The 25647-nt window shown below is 39.5% G+C and overlaps 1 protein-coding gene and 1 non-coding gene across 9 annotated transcripts in view; one reads left to right on the forward strand and one right to left on the reverse strand.

Annotated features, from left to right (window-relative positions):
- The window catches only part of ATP8A1 (ATPase phospholipid transporting 8A1), a 238136-nt gene that overhangs the window by 190331 nt on the left and 22158 nt on the right, over nucleotides 1-25647 (reverse strand). For 7 of the 8 annotated variants that reach the window (XM_024993042.2, XM_024993040.2, XM_024993038.2 and 4 more), the window contains 4 exon segments: nucleotides 15669-15783; nucleotides 13867-13966; nucleotides 12350-12448; nucleotides 6504-6549 (listed from right to left, as the gene is read on the reverse strand). In XM_024993042.2, coding sequence (XP_024848810.1) covers nucleotides 6504-6549; nucleotides 12350-12448; nucleotides 13867-13966; nucleotides 15669-15783 — 360 coding nt within the window. 8 annotated transcript variants of the gene reach the window in all.
- MIR2285CS (microRNA mir-2285cs) lies at nucleotides 13087-13145 on the forward strand. Its single transcript, NR_162362.1, has one exon. It is a non-coding gene; the product is annotated as a microRNA mir-2285cs (primary transcript).

The following is a 25647-nucleotide window of genomic DNA, read 5'->3' on the forward strand; positions in this document are numbered from 1 at the left end:
GCATATTAAAAAGCAAAGACATCACTTTGCTCACAAAGTCTGAATAGTTAAAGCTATGGTTTTTCCAGTAGTCATGTATGGATGTGAGAGCTGGACCATAAAGAAGGCTGAGAGCCAAAGAACTGATGCTTTCAAACTGTGGTGCTGGAGAAGACTCTTGGGAGTCCCTTGGACAGTAAAGAGATCAAATCAGTCAATCCTAAAGGAAATCAACCGTGAATATTCATTGGAAGGACTGAAGCTGAAGCCAAAGTTCTAATACTTTGGCCACCTGATGTGGAGAACTAACTCATCGGAACCTCCTTTGCTCAAAATGTTTTCCCCAATCCTGCCTAGAGTCATGAATCATTTGCATTTTCCTTCCCATAACTGAGAAATTCCTTGAAAGAAAAATCTCCCTTCACTGCTTTGCCAATGATTCATTACAACCTTCCCTGCAGCCAGGCTTTGGTTCTCAGGGACTCCCCGGTTACTCTCCAGTTTAGAACTAGAACTCCAGGTAAGAACTGTGACTTTTTATTTTTTTAACTCAAGTATATCTGACTTACAATACTGCATTAGTTTCAGGTGTACAGTACAGTGATTCAGGTTTTTTTTTTTTTCCAGATTATATTTCATTATATGTTACTATAAGATATTGACTGTAATTCCCTGTGCTACATAGTAAATTCTTGTTGTTTATCTATCTTAGGACTTCTTAAATGCTCATTTTAGTGGGTATCACTGTCCCAGTCCTCTATTAATTCAGCAGCACTTGGTGTTTGATGGGGCTTCCCCTCCGGTGGCAAGTCCAGTTGGACTTATCCATTGTGTATTTCCCTTTGACTTCTCATCAACACCGCCCTATTCCTCTTCCCTAATCAATGAAAATTCAGTCTCCTTTTGTGTCTCACCCCACACCTCCCCATACAGCTGTCACCCTCTTTGTTCAAAAGTATGACTGGGAACCTAGCCATCCCTTTCATAATTCTCTTTAAGTTTTTCATTCTGGTTTTCAAAAGCCTCCAAATTATTATCCTATCTGGTCTCCCCATTCCTGTCTCCAATGCTCCCAGTCATGTATCCTATGCAATAGTCAAAAGAGATTACATTCAGCCCTGCCCACTGCCATTTCCTTGGGTTCTGCATCTGAGACTCACTCTGTCATTTTGTATAAGGGACTGGAGCATTGGATGTGGTATCCGTGGGGGTCCTGGAACCAATCCCCAATGGATACTGAAGGACAACTCTACTTGCTATTCCCAGAATATACCTCACGCCTCCCCATTTTCTCCTGGATCAGCCCTGCAACCATCCCAACAGCTCTGCTTACTGAAAGGCCCCTTGTCTTTATGAACCTTGCACGTGACATTTCTAAATCTCCACCTCTTTCATTTGGCCTTTATTAGTTTTTCTATCTTGTATTATAATACCAGTGAGCATCTTACCTTCCCTACCATATTCTAATTTCCTGTAGGGCAGGCACAAAGCCTGATTTCTTTCTGCATTTTCTGCACTGGGTCTTACACAAGGTAGATATTCAGTAAGACCCACTGAAGTGAAATAATAAATAGTCTAACCTGGAGTCACACCTGTTTTTCTCCTTTATCTATGGCCCTCAATTTCCTCAGTGGGTTTTTTGTTTCTTGGTGTGCAACTTTTATTTCTGGGACAAATGAAAGCCAATCTAGGGCTGTACTTTCTCCTAAATAAATACATCCTTTTCAACCAGAGCTTCTGTTGAAAATATCTAACAAGTTCAATTTATGAAATCCTAAAATGTTTAAATTTTAATTTGAAGATATTAATAATCTTAGAGGTATCTGAAAACATTCTTTGTAAAATAGTGCTCAATTTTTAAGTCCAAATTTTAAGCTCATGGAAACAATATCATCTTTGAACTATTTATAGGTAACTTATGTACACACAGCAGAGTACAGGTCCAGACTTATGGATGGATCAGACATGCAGATGCCTCCAGCGAGACGAAAAAGCTGCACACTGGCTTTTTGAATAAGCCAGGAAAATGGTGCTATTTTAAATCCCTTAGCACATAGTTGAACTCAACCAGATGGACTTAGCCCTGGTAGTAGGTCACCACAGCCTTAACAACCTAAAACAAATTCAACCCACAAAAACTCAATGTCTTTTTCATAAAGGACTTTAAAGATGAAATCGCTTCCAGTAGGAGATAAGCAACTATGTGCCCTGCAGGGACGTAGCCTGCTAGGGGTTATCAGCTGCCACCTGCTCAACTCCACTACCGAAGAGGCAGATGTGGCTCCAGGGAAGAATGAAGCAGCTGGAGATGAGATCTATTATTTTTAGCTATGTGCCTAGTTAAAAAGAAATTGCTGTTGTCTTTTTCTCCATTAAATTAAAATAAAGCAAAACTGCTTTATTAAAGATTTGTTCTAATCCAATAGCTATCAATACCTACTAATAAAATGAGGTATGAAAACAAACTAACAGCAGTAATGGTGACCCTCATTCAACAGCAGCATCCAGTCAGGTGACTGATGGGCTGATACCAGATGTCACAGGCATCTCCCAGACATTCCCGCCTGCAGGATGTATGCATACCACCCTTCAGGGAAGATATCCAAACCTGGGATTTTAAAAAAGCAAAATCTACTTCCATAAGAGGCTTATTTCATTTTAATTTTTTAGATCTCCATCCCTTCCCAGGCCTCTTGATTGTGATTTTATGTGAAACTGTCATTCCTCTTGAAATACTGGCATGCCAGCTACAGTAGTTTCCCACAAAAAAAAAATAAAAGCATATGCTTACAGTTTAAAAAGAGAACTGGCTCAACCACCAGAGCAAATTCATATGGGGAACTGGTTTTAACATACATATTATGATGATAATTACAAATGTATCATTTACAAATTTCTGCAGCACTAAATTTGGCCAAGAAAATCCAATTAAGGATCTACAATGAGAGACTGGCTCCCAAGTGTATGTAAACACATGGAATAGGGTACGTCGAGTACTGCGAGTTCAAATACTGAGGAAGAAATCAGAGAAAACAAAGGTAAGTGTAGATGTCGGGGAAACTGGGGCATCCCGAATATGGCAGTGCTCTGGGGCTTTGGGCAATGGAAGTGGTACGTGGAAACGGAGCTGTGTTCACAGGAGACTGAGCAGAGTAAAATAATGACGTAATGACTTCAACAGACAAAGTAAAGAGACAGCAAGAACTGCCACCAGAGTAGTTTTTCATCAGTGCCTGCAAAACAGTCTGGGACACAGAGCTTTGAAAATACGGCTTTCCACTTAGCTCACAGCCTAGATAATGAATTTTCAAGGAGGCTCCTTTCATTCCTAGTTTCTTCTTGGTTCCGTATGGGTACTGAAGTATCTAAAGAGAGAGTGGCTCCTTTACTCACACAGAGCACCTGTTAAGGATGGGCCCCTGGGCTAGAGATGCGGGGACACAAAGATGAAGAAGACCTGCCCTCCGCAGAATCTAGAATTTAATCCCTGCTTGAGTTCATTCACTGGTGAAAATGAGGCATCAGACATGTATCAGTCCACAGTTAAATGGCTAAAAATGTGGTAAGTGAAATCATGGGTTTGTGTTTCTGAAGTCACTAGGGAATGACAGAGGGAAATAGTCACCTCTGTTGCCTCAATGTAAAATAAGGAGAGAAAATATTCATTTTGCTAAGAATATATAAAGATTAATATTTGAATCTGAGGGAAAGATGTCTTATATACTACATGGTCTTGGTAAACACTGAGAAAATGAAATTAAAGTTAAATACTTCAAATGTCTGTCAAAAATTATCTATAAAAAATAACTCCCTTCCCACTCCTACACCCATTCCTGCCTTTCAACTCAGGAAAGCAAATCGAATTTCAGTCTGGCCTAATAACAGATGGCTTTCATATAAAGTAATCTGAGTCCTCTGACAACAAGCGGTATCCTACTCAAACGTTTCTGTTAACTCTGATCAATTTCAAAATCAAAGATGACCAATATTCAAACTGGGCAAAGAAAAAAAAAGGATACAATTCTCTTAGCAAATATTCAAGTCAAATTAAAGACCATAATTTCTTGGATATGGGCTTTCCAAGTATTCTGCTGACTTAAAATGGTTTTTATATGTAAGCCCTGAGTACATGCTAAGTCGCTTCAGCTGTGTCTGACTCTTTGCAACCCTATGGACTGTAGCCTGCCAGGCTCCTCCGTCCATTCTCCAAGCAAGAATACTGGAGTGGGTTGCCAGGCCCTACTCCAAGGGAATCTTCTTGATCCAGGGATCAAACCCACGTCTCTTATGTCTCCTGCATTGCAGGTGGGTTCTTTACCACTAGCACCGCCTGGGAAGCCCATATGTAAGCCTTAATATTTTCTTTTTGACATGAAGAGGCTACTATAGAAGCCTTTCCTCTCACTTTTAACCTACAGAGCTAATCCTGTTAATCCAGAATGAATAGGTGAAACAAGAATGATAACTAAGACAGAGTATTCTTCCTGATTAGTAGGCAAAAGGGAATTTTTTTGGTAGTAGGCAAGTACCTGGAAAATCAGAGAACTGATTAGTACAGGGTGTGGTAGCCTAGAGTAGCAGCTATGATGGCTACTCTCCAACTGTACAATGTTGAATTCTTGGGCCAAGGCTTGAAAATAATTAACTGCTAGTCCCTGAGATTATGACCCCTCTGCCATAGGATACATTAAGCACTGGAAAAAAAAGTTAAATATTTCTGATTTAAAAGCTGTTGCTGAACTTTCTGAGTAACAGGAAAACAAATGCAAAAACTGCACATTGCAAAAAATACCCATACCTGAAACATTTGAGCTTTTCCCCTTTTCAGTATCTATGGCTGTCCTTTTCTGACTATACTCCTAGAGTAGCTTAATCCTCAGGCTTCTAACAGCCCCCTATTGAATGACATTCTGCTCTCCAACTTTAATCTGCATATTTATCTTTTCTCTTTTTGGCTTGTAAACTTTCTCCAGCTACTCAGTATATATAAGAAAAGTTGGAATCCCCTGGCTTGGCACTCAAGGCCCTGTAAATTTAACCTACTTTTCTCAATATGTTGGCCACCTGATGAGAAGAGCCAACTCACTGGAAAAGACCCTGATGATTAGAAAGACTGAAGGGAAGAGGAGAAGGGGATGGCAGAGGATGACATGGTTAGACAGCATCACCAACTCAATGGACGAGAATTTGAGTGAACTCCAAGAGAGAGTGGAGAATCAGACAGGATTTAATGACTGAACAACAACAACAACCTTTCCGATCATGTCTTTGCTTTCCTTTGCCATGAATGTTCTTTCTCCATCTGGCCCTCTAGCAGTGGTTCCACAAAGCAACCCAACGGCTGTCTTCATCTCTATTCAGAAAACGTCTCTTCTTCCTTCCTCAGGCAGCACAACAGGCAATATATGCCCTTCCCAAGTGCCTCTGTTTATCCAAACTTTTCGCCAAATTCAAAACCTAGCTCAAGTTACCCCACAATTCTCTCTCCTGCTTTTGAATCCGTAAAGCATTTGACACAGAAATCATTACTTGTTACAAAAATCTAGGGATCACGTAATGCGAACCCTTCATTTTCCACACAAGATCACTTTTCACCTTTACAGAGTTCCCATCTTATAGTTTTTCATGTGTCCGATAATAAGTATAATCTCAATAAATGTTTAATTTCTTAGGTAATGCTTTAATAAATGTACCATCTTCAAATGCATCAACTATCAGCAGATAATTCCTTTGGTAGAAGGTGGTGAGAAGAGAAATGAGGCATTTTGACAGAAATCCACAAAAATCATAGCTGTATAAAAATATCATTTTTAATTACCAGCTAATTTTGGCAGACATGGCTGATCCTCACCACAACAAGGAACTTCAGAGAGAGATGATATTCTCAGATGGGGAAAGCTCAGGGATGGGGTAAGATGTCTGTTTCATATGCCCCTGGGTATTTTTTTTTTTTTTAATTGAAAGCAACAGTGATCTATTTGCTTGTGTTAAAGGTCATCTGGGTTTCAACTCTATCAAAATGAGACCCACAGTACAGAGCCATATCAGCATGCCATGTGCTTCCCAGAAGCTGGCTTGGTTCTACTTATTTCTGAAGCATTTATCACCTGTAAGTACAGGATAACTCAAAGTGCTTCCAACATGCCTTGTAGCCAAGTAACATCACACCTGACTATTTTCTATAAATCTTATCTAGAGTAACATCTATAGATCTCACACACACACACACATTTTGTAGCATTTAACACTGATAAAACAACTGCAGATTTTATGGACAGTACTTGTGAATACATTGCTATGAGGCACTTAATGTATTAAAAACTTTACATTTCAAAAATATTACATTACCCCTGTAAATCACTCTAAGGTGAACACTTAAATAAGTGTCATGCTAATAAACACTCCAAAACAAAACTTAAGAGATACACAGTGTTCTCAGTTGAATTATATTTAATCGAAGTGATTGGTAGATATCACCATGAGTGTTTTTGACAGATATGAGAAACAAAATGTAAAATTCCTACCTTGTGTCTGCTTCTTGTTTACTGCATTATCAGCTTTATGTCGTTTCTAAAGTTTAAAAGCAAAAACAAAAACTGTGAAAAAGTGGATGAGATTAACAAAACAAGATAGCACCTGTAACAAAAGTCAGATTTTTTTCCTTTAAACTTATGTTTCTCAAGGCTTTTATCCTTTCACACCCGTATCAATTTTATAAGTAAGCCCAGAGTATGGTGATGGGAACAATCAGAGTACGTGGGGATTTGAAAATGGAAAGTGCAATCCATAGCATCTTTATTCCCTTTCTAGGAGTACAGGTGTGTGGCCTCAACAAGACCTTACATTATTGCACAGGTAAGATTAAAATTTTAATGTATTAGAAAAGACAGAGCTAAAAGACTGATTTAGACTTTTGCTTAAATAACTTACTTAAAAGGAAGAGTGCCCAGGAGAATTATCTGTAATAACTACCATTGAACAATGATACCAAAATATTTTCAGTTTCTCATGAAATTCATTATCTAATTAGGCTAAGCACATCCTCTGTAATTTAATGACGTGCCAATGTCTGTCAACAACGAGAACCAACACATCTACCATTGGCACAACACTGCTTCTACCCACTGGTCCCAACAGCCCCTCCCCCACCTTCAGAAGTCACTGAATCTCATGTTCTTTCCTCCCAAAGCACAAATAAATTGAGCATTAAACAAGCGAGTTAGTCTACATCTAGGTGGGTGAATCTGAAGAGCTGCCAAAGCCAAGACTGTATAGCAGTAAGAGAAAAGGAGGGTCAGAGGAAAGGTGAGAATCTGAGTGGTCAGGGGGCTAACTTCTCTACAGTTCAACTAGAGGCTTTCCAGGGCTTCTGTCTAAACTTACAGCACTGAGTATAACACAGCTGCCTCTGCTGACACTGCAGGAGTGTTAAGCGTAACTGATTCTGAGCTCAAATATTCTATCATATAAAGCCCAACAGTCAGGTTTAGCTACACATATTTGATCACAAGGTGGGTTGGCATGAATGCAAAACAAATGAGTTAAGAAGAAACATGGTTTTTGGACTCACAGGGCACAAATGAAAACATTTTTCCAGACAAAAGCCTGGGCCTGTAGATGAGCACTCCTAGACCCAGCAATGCTCACGAGGAGCAGCATAATAGCTGGTAGTGTGAGCTCAGTTCATCCAAACAATCAGCCACTGAACTGCGCAAAATGCAAATGGGGCATTCAGAACGCCTCTGCGGAAGGCTTGCTGAAAAGAATTCTTGCCACATCCACATGTGGGAACACACTACAATTCTCTCCCATAATAAAACACTTGCTAATAAGTGTCATAATGCAGACTTTAAATAGACAAGTTATTGCTTCCAAAAGTAAGCACATGATTTGACAGCAAAGGTTTGCAAATAAATTTTTAAAGTTCTGTTTACTTTACAGCATCAGTGGAGAATATTTTATGATTGATAAAACTCTAAACTACTTACTCTTTTTTTTCTTTGTTAAAAAAAAAATCTTGGAAAATTAGGAAGCAACCCAAAATAAATTTTGGCCCAAAATAATAGTCCAAGGGAAATTTAGGTATTTGAAGGTGGTGCCAATATTTTCAAAACAACGCACATCTATGACAGACAATAGTTAGATTTCCAACTGAGGGAGACAAATAAAAGCTAATTAATGAAACATTCAACTTAAACTGGAAATTTAATCTTAGTGAAACTTAAGGAGATCCTGAATATTACTTTCCATCTGCAGAGAATTCTTATACATGAGCCTCTCCTTCCTCAACCTTCCTACCACACAATAAATTAGGTTACTTGTTGAGACGTTGTTGTGTTGAATATACATAAGGATCCAACCCAGATAGATTCTAATCATATTACTACAAAAAGAAAGCATCTTTGTTTCCAAAGAAGATCCTTATTCCTTTTAAAACTTATATAGTTTGGAAGAAATGTATATAGCTATTCCTTAAATTAAAATACCTCTATTGAGTTGTAATCAGAATTCATTTACTATCATTGAGAACTAGTGAATGATTTACTATTATCAATATTTGATTGACAGTGCTCCAGTAAACTGTACTGTATAAACTGCATCATGAAATTTACAGTACTTAAGTGTGCAGTGCTGACCACCCCTTCATTCTGGGAACCCTTCCTTCTCAAGGCATGTCTTCAGACATCAAGCCCAGGCGTTCTACTTGCACCTTGGCCCTTTCTTCTTCAGCTCTCAGTGACGGATTTCCTCAACGCTTACTCCCTGCCTTCTCTGCTTCTCACTCAATACTCTCTCAGCTCATTTATAATTTCAGTGATAATCATCATCAAACATACCAGTCAAGACTCTCATCTGAGCTCCAGAAGGTTACATTCAGTGGCCTTCTTGGCAGTTTCCTTTGATAGTCTTAAATGCATCTCAAACTATGTCTAAAGGGCAATCTCTGATTTTATCCCCCAAGACCTGCTACTTGTCTCAGACATGGAACCATATAGCAGCCACTTACACAAACCAGGAACTTGAGATTCGTAAGTACTTTCTCTCCTTTTCATTCCCATGCAATCTATTTCTTCATAGAATAAATGTTGGCAAAGCACTGTGTCAGATCCCGTTACTACTGCTGATATGGCAATGAGCAAAAGACAAAAACTCTTGCTCTCAGGGAACTTACACACTAGTGGTTGGAGATGAAGCAGTAATAAGATAAGCAGGATATGTAGAATGTCAGATGGTAATATCTTGTCAATTTTATTCTTAAATATATATTGAATTCATTTTTCTATATTTCTTTATCTTTACGACACCACTTAATCTAAGATACTTGGTTTTCATACCAACTATTACCAAAAGTGTTAATTTTAATTGCCAGTCATTTCCAACTCCTTGGGAACCCATCAACTGAAGCCTGCCAGGCTTCTCCATCCATGGAGTTTTCCAGGCAAGAATGCTGGAGTGCACAGCCATTCCCTTCTCCAGGGGATCTTCCGGACCCAGGAATTGAACTGGGGTCTCTTGCATGGCAGGTGAATTCTTTATCAGCTGAGCTACCAGGGAAGCCCAATATCTAGTTCTCCTCTGTCTTCATGGGCAGGGCTTACCTGGTGGCTCAGCGTTAAAGAATCCACCTACAATGCAGAACATGCGGGTTTGAGATGTGGGTTGGATCCCTGAGTTTGGAAGATCCTCTGGAAGAGGAAATGGCAACCCACTGCAGTATTCTTGCTTGAAAAATCCCATGGACAGAGGAGCCTGGTGGGCTAGTCCGTGGAGTCTCAAAAGTCAAAAATGACTTACCGACTAAACAACCACAAATACCTATGGACACTGAGATTACAGCTCCCTTTTGTATATTCTAATGTCGTGCTGTAAGCAGATGGGATATGTACCGTTTCTAGGCCAAAATGTACAAGAAGTGAGGCCCTCTGTTCTCTCTCCTCCTCTGCTCTGGTGACCACTGATATCCCCCAAAGCAGAGCCCTGATTCAGCTGCATTCCTAAGTGGCTACATGAACAGTGGACTTCCCTCCCTGCCTTCCTCCTGGACAAAAACGCGCAGTGTCTTCGAGTACATAAAAAATTAACTTATGTTAAAGACACTGACATTTGGGACATGATTTATCACTGCAGCAAAAGTTTAACACATCCGAATACAAATCCTAATGAATAATGCCTGGCATCTAAGCACTGCTTCATACATTTTTGCTGAATGAATGAACAAATGAATGTATTAATAATTACTGATAAAGATACTCTGTCCAACTATCTAGACTATTATTTTATTGCTTTTCCTTCTCTAGAAAGTAACATTTCAATCTTCCTATTACTTTACAGGTTGATATAAATGTATTAAACCACTCCTCCAGAATATTTTTAGTCAATTTCTTAAAAATGTTTTTACTGGAGAACTACTTCACATGGTGCTCTTATTGCCCACAAAACTATTACACCCTTCAGGAATTGCCTGGGTAGCTGCTTCTCAAGAGTACCCAATTATTACGCTATGCCAATAAGAGTTCTGTTAAAAACAAGCAGATTTCTTGCCTACCATTTTATTTACCATATATTTTCATAGAAAAGGATACTAGAAACAATAGCTAGAGAACTTGCAGTTTTTCTAGAGAAAGGAGGGGAAGAAAAAAGGAAAAGCAGCTTATAACAGTGATTATAAGGCAGAACTCGCTGGAACCAAACTGTCTGATTTCTGACAGTCTCAGTTATTAGCCCTGTGACCCTGAGCAAGTTACCTTACCCCTCTGTGCCTCCTCTCCCTAATCTATAAAATGGGGATAATAGCAGTAATCTTTTGAAGGTTGTTATGTCTGTAGTGTGTGCTCAGTCATGCTAGACTCTTTGTGATCCCCTGGACCATCACCTGCCAGGCTCCTCTGTCCATGGCATTCTTCAGGCAAGAATACTGGAGTGGATTGCCATTTCCTCCTCCAGCAGATCTTCCCAACTCAGGGACTGAACCTACCTCTCCTCCATCTCCCTGAAGCTAAATAAATGTTATTATTATTGCTGGTGACTCACCACACTAAAACAGAGGAAGCGCATAGGACTGGATGGAATTCAGATTTTAACAGTTTCTTGCACAAGTTACATGCCCTCTCTAAGCTTCGGCTTTTTGAACTTTAAAATGAAGCTAAAATCTAGCTTTCAAAGTCACTGAAGGAAATTAAATGAAAAAAAAATGCAAAAACAACAGCACAATACCTAGCAAATAAGAGGTACTCAATGAAAAATAGGCTAAACAGAGGAAGAAAGGGGAATGCAAAAGGCAAAGAAAGACAACTGTTTTAAAGACCAATTCTCAAGGACCGCCAAGTGCAAGTCAAGGAGTGTGTCTGCGCAGAGTGATACAGGCAAGAAAAGAGGCTCATGAATTTTCAGTTAGTGGTCCCAGTAAGTAAGCCATTTTCAACTAGAGATTATGATGGTTTATACACAGGTGCATGCACACATACAACCTAGATACTTGGGTGAGGCTGATGATCTCTGTGGTCAGTTGACCCGTTTCTAATTGGCCTAACAATGCTACAGCTCATGTGTTCTTCATGAGATCCCAATTTGATTCTTTACAAAATAATATCAATATTTGTACAACTTTACATTGGAGCTTTCTAAAGAATGTCTCAGTCTTTCCTCATCTTACCATCTGACTTGCCTAAGGCTTGACAGATGGTCATTTCAGACAGCCAATGTATTTAAAGGGCATAGAAAAAAAATACTAGCTTCCTCAACTAAAGTAGCTAAAATAATGGTGAAACAGAGGAAAAAGAAAAGCCTAATTTTATTTTGGGCAACTTATTTTATCAAGGGGAAACTGACTGACTTCCCCTTTTCTTTACTACTACAGAATAATAAAAATAGCAAATTCGCTGTTACTTTCCTTTAATAAAATAAAAGGAAACAGAACTAGTAAAAAAAAAAAATGAAAAAGAATCAAAGGTGTTTAATGAGGTGAAAACTACGGAAAATGGAAAAATAAAAAAATAAAAAAATTTTTTTACCTTATATAACTTGGAGGTTATGGTGTTTTAACTTGAAATAACCTTCAAATTGAAACTGAGCATACTTGAAAATAATGTTCAAATACAGTTTTCTCTCTAAGCTAATTACTACATTCAAATTAATTTATTTCATCACAAAGGCACAAACTTAAGAGATCACTGTAACAAGCATTCTGTAATATTAATCCTATAGAAATCAAGAGGAATTAACTCCAGGAATGGGAGCATTATCTTAAACACTTTTAAGATGAATATTTTAAACAGCCTGTATCAAGAATAAAACAACTTAGAAAGAAATTGCTATTTTAAAATATGTACATAAAATAACAGTGTTACATTTATGAAAAAAAAGTACTTACAATATCTTCTATTATCTCTTTGATAGCTGCCACAGCCAAAATAAATAAGAGAGGAACCAGTGTTGTATAGCGACCTGTTGGTGATACATCAGGTATTTGCTATTTGAAGGAAAAAAATAAATAAAAATGGAAGAGAAATTCAGTAAAACTAGCAAGTTTATAATACATTTGAAAACAACAAAATCTTAATGCTTCTTAAAATATGCTTCATCGATTTTACCAACTTGGTGGACTAACACCAGGTGAGGCAATCTGCTCGAATCTGTAAGCAGCTGGAAGAGAGTATACTAGTTTCACGGAAGCAGTCATATGTAGGACTAACACCTACTAAGGGGGACTGGTTAACTAAATTACAGCACATGCATTCAATATTCAGTTCAGTTCAGTTGCTCAGTCCTGTCCAACTCTTTGCGACCCCATGAATTGCAGCACGCCAGGCCTCCCTGTCCATCACCAACTCCTGGAGTTCACCCAAACTCATGTGCATCGAGTTGGTGATGCCATCCAGTCATCTCATCCTCTGTCGTCCCCTTCTCCTCCTGTCCCCAATCCCTCCCAGCATCAGGGTCTTTTCCAGTGAGTCAACTCTTTGCATGAGGTGGCCAAAGTACTGGAGTTTCAGCCTCAGCATCAGTCCTTCCAATGAACACCCAGGACTGGTCTCCTTTAGGATGGACGGGATGGATCTCCTTGCAGCACAAGGGACTTGCAAGAGTCTTCTCCAATTAGGTTGGCCAAAAAGTTTGTTCGGATTTTTCCCTAACACCTTATGGAAAACCCTGAATGAACTTTTTGACCAAGCCAATAAAATTTCATAAAGCATTAAAAATGGTATTTTAGAAATACAATGAATTATATGGGAAAAAATATCCATACATTACTATATGGGTAAGCAGATAATAAAACAGATATACTTTATGATCCCCCTTTTATAAGTCAATTAACAATGCTTGGGATAGAAAAAAAAAAAGACCAGAAGGATACACACTCAAATTTTAAGAGAGTAGCTGTGTTTTCCTGGTGATGAAATAATAGAGGTTCTATTTTTTTCTTTATGCTTTGTTGTATTTTCTTACTCTTTTTACATGAACATATAGTACTTTTTAATAAAACAAATCTTTCTTTCTGATTACAACTAACCCAAGTTCAAAACAAAAAAAAGCTTTAAAATGGTAACTTTTGCATTCTAAAGTTCATAATTGACAATACTGCTGTTCCTAAAATAAATTACTATTTTAAGAAAAAATCCTATCCCTCTTCACCATCCAAAATGAAAAGTCCCTGCCATATTACTTTACTTCACTTTAAAATAAGCTGATGACAATGAATCAAAACGCTTGAAGAGGTAGCAGCAGTATTCTAACCTGGCTTACAGCAGGAGCCAGAAATGCCCACCCAAACCAGCTTATCTCTCTGCATTTAGATAAGCTTCAGAAGACTGGTCATGGGCTTAAGAAACACATTTATTAATATCTGAACACATTATTCTGAGCTAAGGTTTTACAACATGACTTTACCTGGAGCAGTGCAATAAAGAGAAAAAATGAATTAGCGGCTCTTCTGAACTGAGAGTAGAGAAATCTTGGAAGGAATGTGATTATGTTGTATTTTGCAGTGCTAGAAAACAAAAATGAAAAGTAGCATAAAACTTAATTACTCCACAAATAGCACTCATATTTATAAAATTCTATTATCACCATATAAAAAATTAGATGATGAACAACAGCCCTTTGTTTTAAACCAGAAGACTACTGCAAATGGTCAGTAACCTCAATGAAAAGGAGTGAAAGTGTAATAAGAAAGAATCTTTTGTTTTCAATTACAATATTACAAGTTAATCACTAAAGGGATGTTTCCTACAAACTTAAATGATGCATAATAGCCCATCTCTTTGAACACTGCCTACTAGGTAATGAGCACTAAGCTAAAATACCTTTGTTTGGCTCACAGGAAACATCCTGACCACGCCCACTTGTAAATGCCTGCAAGAAGAAATTAACACATTGTCTCTGAGGATGATGGGAACCAGGAAGTATCTGACTTAACTCCCTCCACTTTCGGTATAAAAGCCGCCTGAATTCTAACTCAGGCAAGAGGGTTCTCTGTAAGGGTGTGAGCCTACCATTTCAGTTGCTGATTTTCTGAATAAAGTCATTATTCCTTTTCCAACAACTTGTCAATTACTGGCTTGTCCTAAGGCAAGCAGCAAAAGCTGAGACTCAGTAACAAAAGGAATTGTCTAAGTAGTAAGAGTTTAATTTTCTGCATAGTTTCTTTTGTTCTCTTTGGCCAATCCCCTTGTTATCATTACTAGCAATGGCTTACAAAGAAGAGCAACTTTAGCTACGGTAGTGTATAATATGTTAATAGAAAATAAAATCTTGCCCCCCAAAATCAACAATTTGAGCAGGACCAGAAATATAAAATTGAGATGGCTTCCCTGGACCACATCAGTGAAATGGGGCGTTTTCTGGGGGTCTGTTTGAATTTTCTTCACTGCTGCTCTAGAAACTTGAGTAGGACTCCACACTAAACACATCAGATGTGTCCATAATCAGGAAGATACCATCATTTAGGCCTCAGAAACATCCAATCTTCCTCTTGTTAATTAAATAGAAGATTAACCACATAACTCAAGCTCAGAGAAGTTTCTCTAGAATTTGAAGGTGTAAAAATTAATTTTAAATGGTCATTTCACAAATCTAGGAGTTCTGTCACCAGGAAATCACTGGGCTGGCATGTGGTGGTGATGGGGGTGGTGTTCACTTGGTTCCAGGAGCCACTCAGTGAACAGTGCTTCTAAGAGGTATACTTTTACATTATTGTTGGAAGGAAAATAGAACAGTGAAGGAATTCTCACACCCTCCATTCCTGGACACCACACTAAATTCCGCAAGCATCAAAAGTCAATATTTAAAGACTATTTAACACAAAGGAGTTCTAAGAGAATTGCAAAGACTTATTTTAAAAGGTGAAAACCTGTTCATCAAAAACAATAGTTCACAGGTCTATTAACAGGTTTAAGACAAAGACACCTACCCATGAACTGCTTTCATTATTCAGATACTATAAATAGAATCGGCAGCATATGGCTGCTTAGCCTTTCTGCTCTTTCCTACTTCTATATTCTTATTAGCATCGCTTTATTGGCTAGAAGATAGAGAAACAGCTGATCTACACTGCTTCAAGAAGCTCTTAAATATTAAACTGATTTAATGAAAGCTCCTTTGCAAGTATTTTTATTTCAGCTGGGCCAGGGAGATGCCCACCCAAGCCCTGTTGTGGTAGCTGGTCCCAATCATTCTTTGGTAGTTCCTACCTGACATGGTTATTGCAGAATTTTGTCAGCTGAGGCTGGTTGATGAATATAGTCCTTATTTCTTCCTGGTCAGCCAGTGACGTCTTCTCTGAAACATCATCAGTCTTCTCATAACCTTAGAGAGAGAGAGAGACTCTTTTTATTTGATAAGAAATGCTTCATTGTATTATCCAGACCCAAACCACATTTCCTAACTATCCTAGAGCCTAAAATCTGTTAAAAGCTATATGAAAGTGAAAGTCACTCAGTCGTGTCCGACTCTTTGTAACCCCATGGGCTATACAGTCCATGGAATACTCCAGGCCAGAATACTGGAGTGGGTAGCCTTTCCCTTCTCCAGTGGATCTTCCCAACCCAGGGATCGAACCCAGGTCTCCTGCATTACAGGCAGATTCTTTCCCAGCTGAGCCACAAGGGAAGCCCAAGAATACTGGAGTGGGTAGCCTATCCCTTCTCCAGAGGATCTTCCCCACCCAGGAAGCAAACCAGGGTCTCCTGGATTGCAGGTGGATTCTTTACCAACTAAGCTATCAGGGAAGCCCATATGTTCCCCCTTTATTGGTGTTGTTTCTGTTCTAATAAAAAGAACCCCCCCCCCCACATTGAACATTTCTACTACATTTATTAATAAAAGGCAGCATTTAAGAGTCATGTCAAAGCTGACCCAATTCAAAAACAGTAACATCCATTTTTAATTTGTACTCTTCCCCAGAAATGGTCAACTTAGTTCTTTCATTACATATAAACACGTCCAAAACAGCACAGAATTCTAAAATGGTTTATAGTTTTAGACAAGACTAACAACATAGAGGTAATGACAATACATTCTGAAATTTTAAATATACCATTTAATGCATTTCTGGTTTTTGTTCTATCTTTGTGGATAAAGATAGAGAAAAAGATAAACAGTAAGGTTTAAACAGGTAACCACCACAATGATCTACCTTACTATGATCATCTTAATCTTTCCAGTAATTAGAATTTATGTTCCCAGATGAACTTAAGTTTCTTAAGATCAGTTACCCCACAGTCACTAAAGCAATGTAAATAGATACAAGCAATTCCAACTGGGTAACATCTTGCTGCAATGTTGACAACACTTTTACATACAGCTTCGAGAAGAGCAGAAAAAAATTAAACTACTTATTTTACTTTCTAGTGAGAAATAAATAAGACTGAATTAAATCGGTCCCTTACTGCTTTCCTAGAAAGCGTTGCCAACTGTACTTTATCTCAAAACCCCACTTTTCCTCTCTTTTCTGCCTTGCCAGTGCCAACTCCTCCCAAAAGCCCTGCCAACGGGAGGTCTCTTCTGAAGTATTCTCTGTCTTAAAGGCAGCCTTCCCTGTGTTTCCACAGGCCTCTGTACCTCCCTGTCCCTTGAGTCCGCCTCCTCTTTCAGAATGCAACTCCCTAGGGCAATTACTGGCTTGTCATTCAACTTCTAACACCAGTACCAACAAACAGCAAGTACCTAATAACTGTTTGCTGAATAAAAACCTAAGGACAAAGGAGTGGTTAGGAGGCCATTTTGAGAGCAAGTCAATTCCTCTCCACCCACTGATAAGTCACCAATCACAGTTAGGTGCTGGGAACTACTTGGCAATAAAAGCTTGCTAGTGGGCTTTGTTACTCTAGTGTTAATCGCTCAGTTGTGTCCCACTCTTTGTGACCACATGGACACTAGCCCCCAGGCTCCTCTGTCCATGGGATTCTCCAGGCAAGAATACTGGAGCGGGTAGTCTTTCCCTTCTCCAGGGCACCTTCCCAACTCAGGGATCGAACCTGGGTCTTCCACATTGCAAGCAGATTCTTTACCGTCTGAACCACCAGGGAAGCTTTTGTTATTCTGTGAAACCAGAAAACATTTAGGGCTTCCTACAAAGTGGAGGGAACGTAGCGTAGGGACCAGGAGGGTGAGAAACAGTGTCATGTGTGCAGATCAGTGCAAACAGGACAAAGCTGCTGAAGAATACACGAAAGGCAAAGTACAGACGGGGGAGATACGGTGCTGAAGAAGCATGGAGGCCAGGTTTCAGGGGACTTCTCAGGCTTGTCAAGAAGTTTGGGTGGCATCCTCTGCTTGGCAGTGAGCCACTGAAAGCTTTCTACGTAGAGAGATACAATATGACATTACATTGTACACTCATCACTCTGGAGGTCACAGGGTTCCAAATCAGATACTGTCATGCTCATGGTACAGGGTTAGACTTATTAGTAGCTTTGGCCATCCATGCTCACACAGTTAATAATTATCAGTCACTATCGACTTAGCTGGAGAAGGAAATGGCAACCCACTCCAGTGTTCTTGCCTGGAGAATCCCATGGACGGAGAAGCCTGGTAGGCTGCAGTCCGTGGGGTCGCACAGAGTCGGACACGACTGAAGCGACTTGGCAGCAGTATCGACTTAGCAGCAGCAGCAGCAGCATGCCACATTTTAAACACAATGGATTTTCCTCCCTAGTGTATACAATCAAAATTTCATATAGGGATTGTCTTCTCCAAAAACTCATAGTTTGAAACCCTAACCGTGGATGCGATGTGATCAGGAGAAACTTTTTCAAGATCATGGTGGGACCACAATAAGAGGAGTTAAAAGTTCCCCTTTTCAAAGAAGCCCAGAGAGATCCCTTACCCTCCTCCACTTGTGAGGACATAGCAAGAAGATGGTCCTGTATTAACCAGAAGGTGGGCCCTCACCAGACACCAGATCTGTTAGTGCCTTGATTTTGGATTTCCCAGCCTCCATAAAGGGCTTCCCTACTGGCTCAGAGGGTAGAAAATCTGCCTGCAGTGCAGGAGATCCAGGTTCGATCCCAGGGTCGGGAAGATCCTCTAAAGTAGGAAATGACAATCCACTCCAATATTCTTGTCTGGAGAATTCCATGGACAGGGGAACCTGGTGGGCTATAGTCATGGGATCGCAATGAGTCAGACATGACTGAATGACTAACACACACACACACACACACACACACACACACACAGCCTCCAGAATTGTGAGAAATAAATTTGTTATTCACAAACTAGCTAGTCTATGGTATTGTGTTATAGCAGCCAGAACAGACCAAGTTATAGATTATCAAATAGAGACATAGCAATATTAAAAGTTTTAAAAATCTTTCATTAGATTTTCCCTGAAGACAGCACAAAGACCATAGTGTACAGTTGATGGTACCTTGCTAGACAAAAAGCCTCAGAAAACTAGCTCCCCACTCTGTTCTGAACTGATATTCTCTAGTTGTACTTACTTAACATAACTGGATATTCTCAGCGGAGGAGTTAGGTATCACTCTTTACTCTGTAATTGTTATTGCATCTGCTTCCCCTGTTTCATTGAGAGTTTTCTAAATAGCATACCCATGGCTTAGAGTAAGCACTCAGTATCTGAAGAACTAGCAGATGAGCAAAAAACATATTTAACAATGTATCAAGAACAGATCTTTGTCTTAGATGTAGACACAGGTTATCCAAGCCTGTAAGACTGACTCATAAATTCAAAATGACAATTTGTAAGTTTATGATGAGAAATAATTGCCATAGGAACTAGAGTAATTGAAGTCCCACAATCAGTTGAACTGAAAGTCCAACGACCAAGTGATGGTGTCTGGTGAGTACACGAAGCAACCTACTGGTAGCTAGATGACATGAGCCAAATGGCGTTCAGCCAGCACGGCTTGATGCACTCAACTCCACAACAGGGGTCAACACACTGTAGGACCAAAAAACTCACAGCCTGTCAGAATACCTCGGCAATGGGGCTAGGATACCAGATCTGTCGGCCAGCACGTCTCCTCCCCTCCAAAGAGCTAAGGAGAGTACTGCCAGTTTTTTTAACTCCATGACTCACTCTTTTCCAGACCATCTCCATCTCCAAATTCAATCTGACATTTAATCTGCCAGTGGGATTACCATCCAAACCTGCAGGCCTAGGAACAAATGTGCCCCTCGTGCACAGAACTCTGCTCCTAGCATGTGCTGATCTTACACAGAAAAAAGAAGGCAAGATCATTTCCCCCTTTGCAAGTTCTTGGGAGCAACTCAACACGGCCCGCATGTACACAAGGCAACGATGACCACGCCACCACATGCACAGTCCTTTTTCACATTTTGGATTCTCCAGGAGAATCACTCAGGCGTTTGCCCCACTGTCCTCAGTGTTCAGTCAGGCATGTGACATCCACTGAAGCATCATTACTCTTCTGACACTAACAGATCTGCAGGGCAAACCTCCTCAGCCACTTTCACATAGCTAACTCTTTAAGGATTACAAATGAGCAAGGGCTCGATAGTGGCTTATGAAATACCTCACCTTATTTTGATGTGACACTCCCCAAAGTCTGCAATGCCTTTTTTTTTCTCTTTAGTTTTACTATTTAAAACAATTTTTACTTTATATTGGTGCAAAGTTGATTAACAATTCAGGTGAATAGTGAAGTTATTCGGTTATACATATATTATACACGCATATATTCTTTTTCAAATTCTCTTCCCATTTAAGACCAGCAAGAATCAAACCAGTCTCCCCAAATAAACTACTCTGGGCCAGCTTTTATTGGAATAAAGAAAAGGCCAAACAGTATAGACAATGATTCTCTAGTTCAGAATTCTGGACATGCTGAAAATTTCATATTTTGTGTTTTCAATATCCTAATTGATTATTTCCCCCAGCAGAAAAGCAGTTGTTTTCTGAATTATAGTTTATTTCAATTAATGATAAAATTACTTAGTATTTACTAAGCACATATCAGCCTGGGGATTTTACTAGACCAAATTCTGCATTCTTGGTTATAAAATGACCAAATGCTACTTCAAGACTTTAGAGGGATCAGTAATTTCAGTATAAGTAAACGGAGTCACACACGATTTTTAGTTACTGAAATGTACTACTAGATATTACTTTGTATTACTAAATAAGGATATAGAAGCAACAACCTCCTGCAGACTATTTCAATTTTCAAGAATAATTTTCATGATCAAGAAAACATAAGATGATTGTGGGACAGCATCTCAATCATGGCCCCAAAGTGAACACTTGGTCCATCCTCCCCTGACAGCATTTATTATTCAACTCACTCAGTAGTTGGGAGGTGAGCTCTAGTTCTTCCACTAAGGACTTATGTGATCCTGTGCACATAATCCCTAGGGGCTATTGCCTTTCCTTGTAAAATGAGAAATGTAAGCAAATACAGTAAGTCCCCTACATATGAACCCTCAAGTTGCAAAATTTCAAAGATGTGAACATATTATAAACCTATTACAGTACAGTACTATATGCCCGACTGTTGGCCCTGTGAACAAACTGAACTTACGAGCACTCTCTCAGAACAGAATTTGTTCCCATGTAGGGACTCACTGTAATCTGAAATTCTCTTTCAGCGTTAAAATCCTGTGAAATTAGAATCTGCTGAGCACCAAGAAGAAAACAGTGAATACCTCATTTGTTCAGATGAACAGGAAAATTAAAAAAAAAAATCTCCGTACTTGAGCCAGATGTTTCAGAGTAACAGCTGCTTTACATAATCAGCAGCCAAAACACAGGCACAGAGTCAAACAGTGCTTTGTACTCCCAGTTGAGTCTCCAGATTTGAAAAGATAAGTAGTGACTATAGGCCGCTGCCAGCACCCCCCTGGCACGCACCCACTGGCCAGTGTCTACTGGGCTACCAAGGATGTTGAAACCTAGTTTTCCTTTCTTCCTCTGCCCAGATACACGGTCCTGTGCTTAAATGCACACAGTATGAGTAGAGAAGAAAAATGCTCAACACTTAAGGTGAAAGACTTTGCACCCTCTCACATAATTACAGCAGAAGCACATCTCTGAAAATTTCCATTTCCTGTCATAAACATCATGACCCAATTTGCTCATTCATTCATTCAACATAGTTAAGTGCCTACGATGAGCCAGGCATTTTTTTCTTTTAAGCTTTAGAAACAGCTTAAAAGAAGGTTCCCTTCTCTTAGGAACTAACTTTCAGGAAGAAAGCGAGATAACTACAGATCATGATATGTAGGATGAAGGAAGTAAAACAGGTGATTGACAAATTATTGACAGAACTCTCTGTGCCTCAGTTTCACCATCAATATAATGGACTTGATAATGATACTGACCTCAAAGGAGGGTTGTGAAGGACATGGTAGTTAATAGGTATGGAGAGCAATGCTTTGTATTCAATAAGAAGAGCTCAATAAATACTAGCTGTTCCCACTGTTGTTGCTGTTGTCATTACTGCCATTGGAGCTTTCTACTGAGCAGCAAGGGAAGGCCTCTCCAAGGAGAGGCTGAGCTGAGCCCTCAATGAGAAAAGATAAAAGACAGCGTGAACCAAATCAGAGATGAGCAGGAACAAAGCCAAGGAGGCAAGCATGGCCTTGGCATTTCCAGAAACAGGAGGACCAGTGGTTGTGAACAGGGGGAGCCATCAAACAAGAAGGGACAGAGCCGGACTGGAAGAAACAATAAGAACCTTGAATTTATATCCTTCGTGTGGTAGGAATCCACAGAAAAGTTTTAGGCAGGAAGATCGTTTTGAGGCCAAGTTAATTCAGGTAAGACGATGAGGCGTGGGTGAGACAGTGGTGACAGGGATGAAGTGGATTATACTTGGCATTTTTTGCGAGGTGGAGCTGGTCTGCCCCTCACAGCCTCTCCATGTCTATCATCATTTCGTCCTGTCTGATGTCACATGTGCCCACTGTCTGATGCTCCAAACCAAAGCCCAAGACTGGAAAGAAATTTAGCACTTTAAATATAGCAAGTGATTAACCACTTCATAGAATTCTCTTTACAGCCAGAAAACTCTAGCCTTAGATAGCACACATCTTTCTCTAATTATATCAAGTTCAGCAATAATAACAGAAACACAGTCTAATCAAGGAAGGCATTATAGTGCTTGGGGCACACACCGTGGAGTCAGAGAGATGGTTTAGGTCCTTAGTTGTGAGATATGGTGTCCTTAGATGGATTACTTAGCTCTGACTGCCTACCTTCTTTCACAGGATTTTGTGCAGACTAAATGAGATAATGGATATGTAAAAAGCACTCCAGATAATAAGTGCCTAGCTCTTCATGCACACATGCACACATAAATAGTTCAGCCACTATTTTTCCTGTTGAAATAAAAAAGGCAGGCTGTGGGGAGAAGGAACAGGTTTTCTAGTAAGATCTGTGTTCTGATTCAGATTATGACACTTCTATATAGCACTGAGAAAATTATTTTATATCTGAGCCTCAGCCTCCTCACATAAAATAGGGTTCACACGAGGATTAAATGATCATGTTAGCAATGTAGCACAATACTATCATCCAACCGGTCCCTGTCACCCTATCTTCTATCCAGAGATTATAAAGCTACTCTCTCCTTCAAAACGTTTGAGATGAGAAAAACGAAAGTCTTAGGGACCTACTGAGGTAGGTACTAATGTTTAAAATTTGGGAGGATAATATTTAATTAAAGTTGGGACCAGTGAATAAAACTAGAGAGTAAAATAACAGATTTTACCCTATGATTTTATAAATTAATATCAAATAAGTACATGTTTTCCTAAAATTGTCATCTGTATGGGGTTATGCAACAGAAGCAGGGGTGGGTAGGTGGGAGGGAGAAGAGAACAAGACACAAAACCATTCTGTTGCCTGGTAATATGGTTCTGAACCAGTATGCTTTTGCAGGCTTAGCTTTATCACAATTATAAGCAAGGCTGTAAATGGAATCAGAACATATATATATGGCCTCCTAAACATAATCAGGAGAGTCCAACTATTAATATATATCCTTTTACTCAGTGGCTTCTAATATTAGACACCAAAGAGACCATATTGGTTTCTTGCATTTCCTTAGCTAGAATGAAATCTTTAGACAACAGTCTAATATAAAAATACTAACTAGAAAACTAGCCAGAGACTTTAAAGGCACAGCTGCAGAATTTAGGTGTGACTCAAGTTAGGTGCTACTCAGTAGGAAGTTATGAGTATTACCCATGGTCCTTTCCAAGGTTTAGTAGGTTTTTATTTTGTTCGATGGGGAAAATAAAAATAAACTAAAAGTCCTCGTTTAACAATTTTTTGTTTTTGGTTCCAGTGTCTGGAGTAAAACAATCTTTGGTCGAACAATTTAGACATTTGTATTTTAGTTATTGTGTTTTTAGTGGTTACCATATATATTGTTTACATAATTAGAAATACAGAAGCAGTTACTAGAGCTACAAAAAAGACTTGAAGTCCCATATTCCACATTGTTGGGGTGGAACAGTCGTTTCAAACATTCGATTGTGAGCCTGACTGCAGCTGTTTCCAGACAGAGAGGGAACAAAGGGAAGGAACCACCACTCTGGCAGCAATGAACTGGGTGCTTTAAAGGTTAAAATGTACACACTACAATTTCAAATATGGCATTGAAGAAACAAACACCTTTGAAAGCATGGAAATTAAATAGAAGCTACTCAGCAATGCATCTCAAATTTCTATACCATGACTACAATAGCCAGAGGGGAAATGAAATTTTCAATTGCATCAATACACCTTCTTGTTCCAAATATTGATTCAGGCTCTATGCAGTGAACATCTGCTGATCATTCCAGTTCAGCATCTGCTTCTCCTGAAAAGAACTGTTGGTTTTCCTTGAAGAACTCCCTTCCCCCTACTGTAGGCAGTGGGACTGGTCCCTCAAAATACAATTCCCCTTTTTGACTTCAAAGGTGGGCACATGACCCATGCTAAGCTAATCACAGGCAATTTGCCGTTTTGACATACGAAAAGGCTAATAAGCATGGATAAGATGGATTCTGAGGCCTGTCCATTAGTCCAGCTGCTTTGCATGCTCCTTTATCTTCCTGGAAAAGTTTTTCACTTGATTCTGGGAACTATTCTACCTACTTGAATATTATGCTCAGCTTCCATAGTATGAATTGAAGCAGAGGCATTTCAGTCCTCTGCTAGACGCCAAGTCCTGTCCCAATGTCCATTTAATTATGTAGGTGGGCATTGACACTGGACCCAAACCTGGCCTCTCTTCTTCAAGGAGCCGAAACCTATTCTCTTCCCAAGTCAAGCTGGCTTTTCTGCTCTGCATGGAACAATGACTTGGAACCACAAGCAATTACCCTGCCCCCCAAATATCATGAAGCTGCCTGGAACCCTTCCCAACACACCCTGCTTGATGGATCAGATCTCTGATGTTAAGAGCTGCCCTATCCAAGTCCTGAGTCCAGTACATTCTATAGGTCTTTCCACCTTAAGGAACTTGCACAACAGTCAAAAAGCTTCCCACACACCTAGCTTCTTCTCTTTTACCCTCTTGTTCATGCAATTGTGATGTAAGCTCATTATCTCCAAGCCCATTTAAGTTATAACAAAATGCCATAACAAAGAATATCCACTTACCCAGATGATGTAAAACACAGTTATCAGCTTCAAAAAATTGCTTTTCATGTTACAGAGTTCACTCCCCACCCCCAACAATTCTTCTCAAAATGATGGAGAAACTTTGCTCTTATATGGAGAACTGCTGATGGTCAGAGGGCCAGTGAGTTGAGAAGCCAGGATAACATTTGGAAATGGGTAAAGTCCAAGTCCCTTCTAGAGCTTTAACACTGAGGGATGCATTTATTCATTCCATAGTTAGGCCTGACCTAACCTCTCCCTCTGACCCCATTTCTCCTCTACTGGCCCTATTCCACCTCAACATAGTTTTTCCAACCATGACTTTCTCCTACCTCGTGGGTACTATTAGATGTCAAAGCAGTCTCCCTAACCAATCTTCCTTGAAGTATCATCTGAAAAAGCTTTGAATATACAGTGGTCTTTTGACCACTCCAATATTAATCGGTTCACCTGTATCCTGAGGTATACGTCAACTGAGAATAATAATACTAGATATTACAGATGTACCTGACTTAAACTCTGAGAACAGCCCAGGCATGAGGGCACATGTCCATCAGGTACACTATTCTGATATGGAGAAGTAACATAAATAACAC

This window comes from Bos taurus, chromosome 6 (assembly GCF_002263795.3).
Source record: "Bos taurus isolate L1 Dominette 01449 registration number 42190680 breed Hereford chromosome 6, ARS-UCD2.0, whole genome shotgun sequence".
NCBI classification, from domain to species: domain Eukaryota; kingdom Metazoa; phylum Chordata; class Mammalia; order Artiodactyla; family Bovidae; genus Bos; species Bos taurus.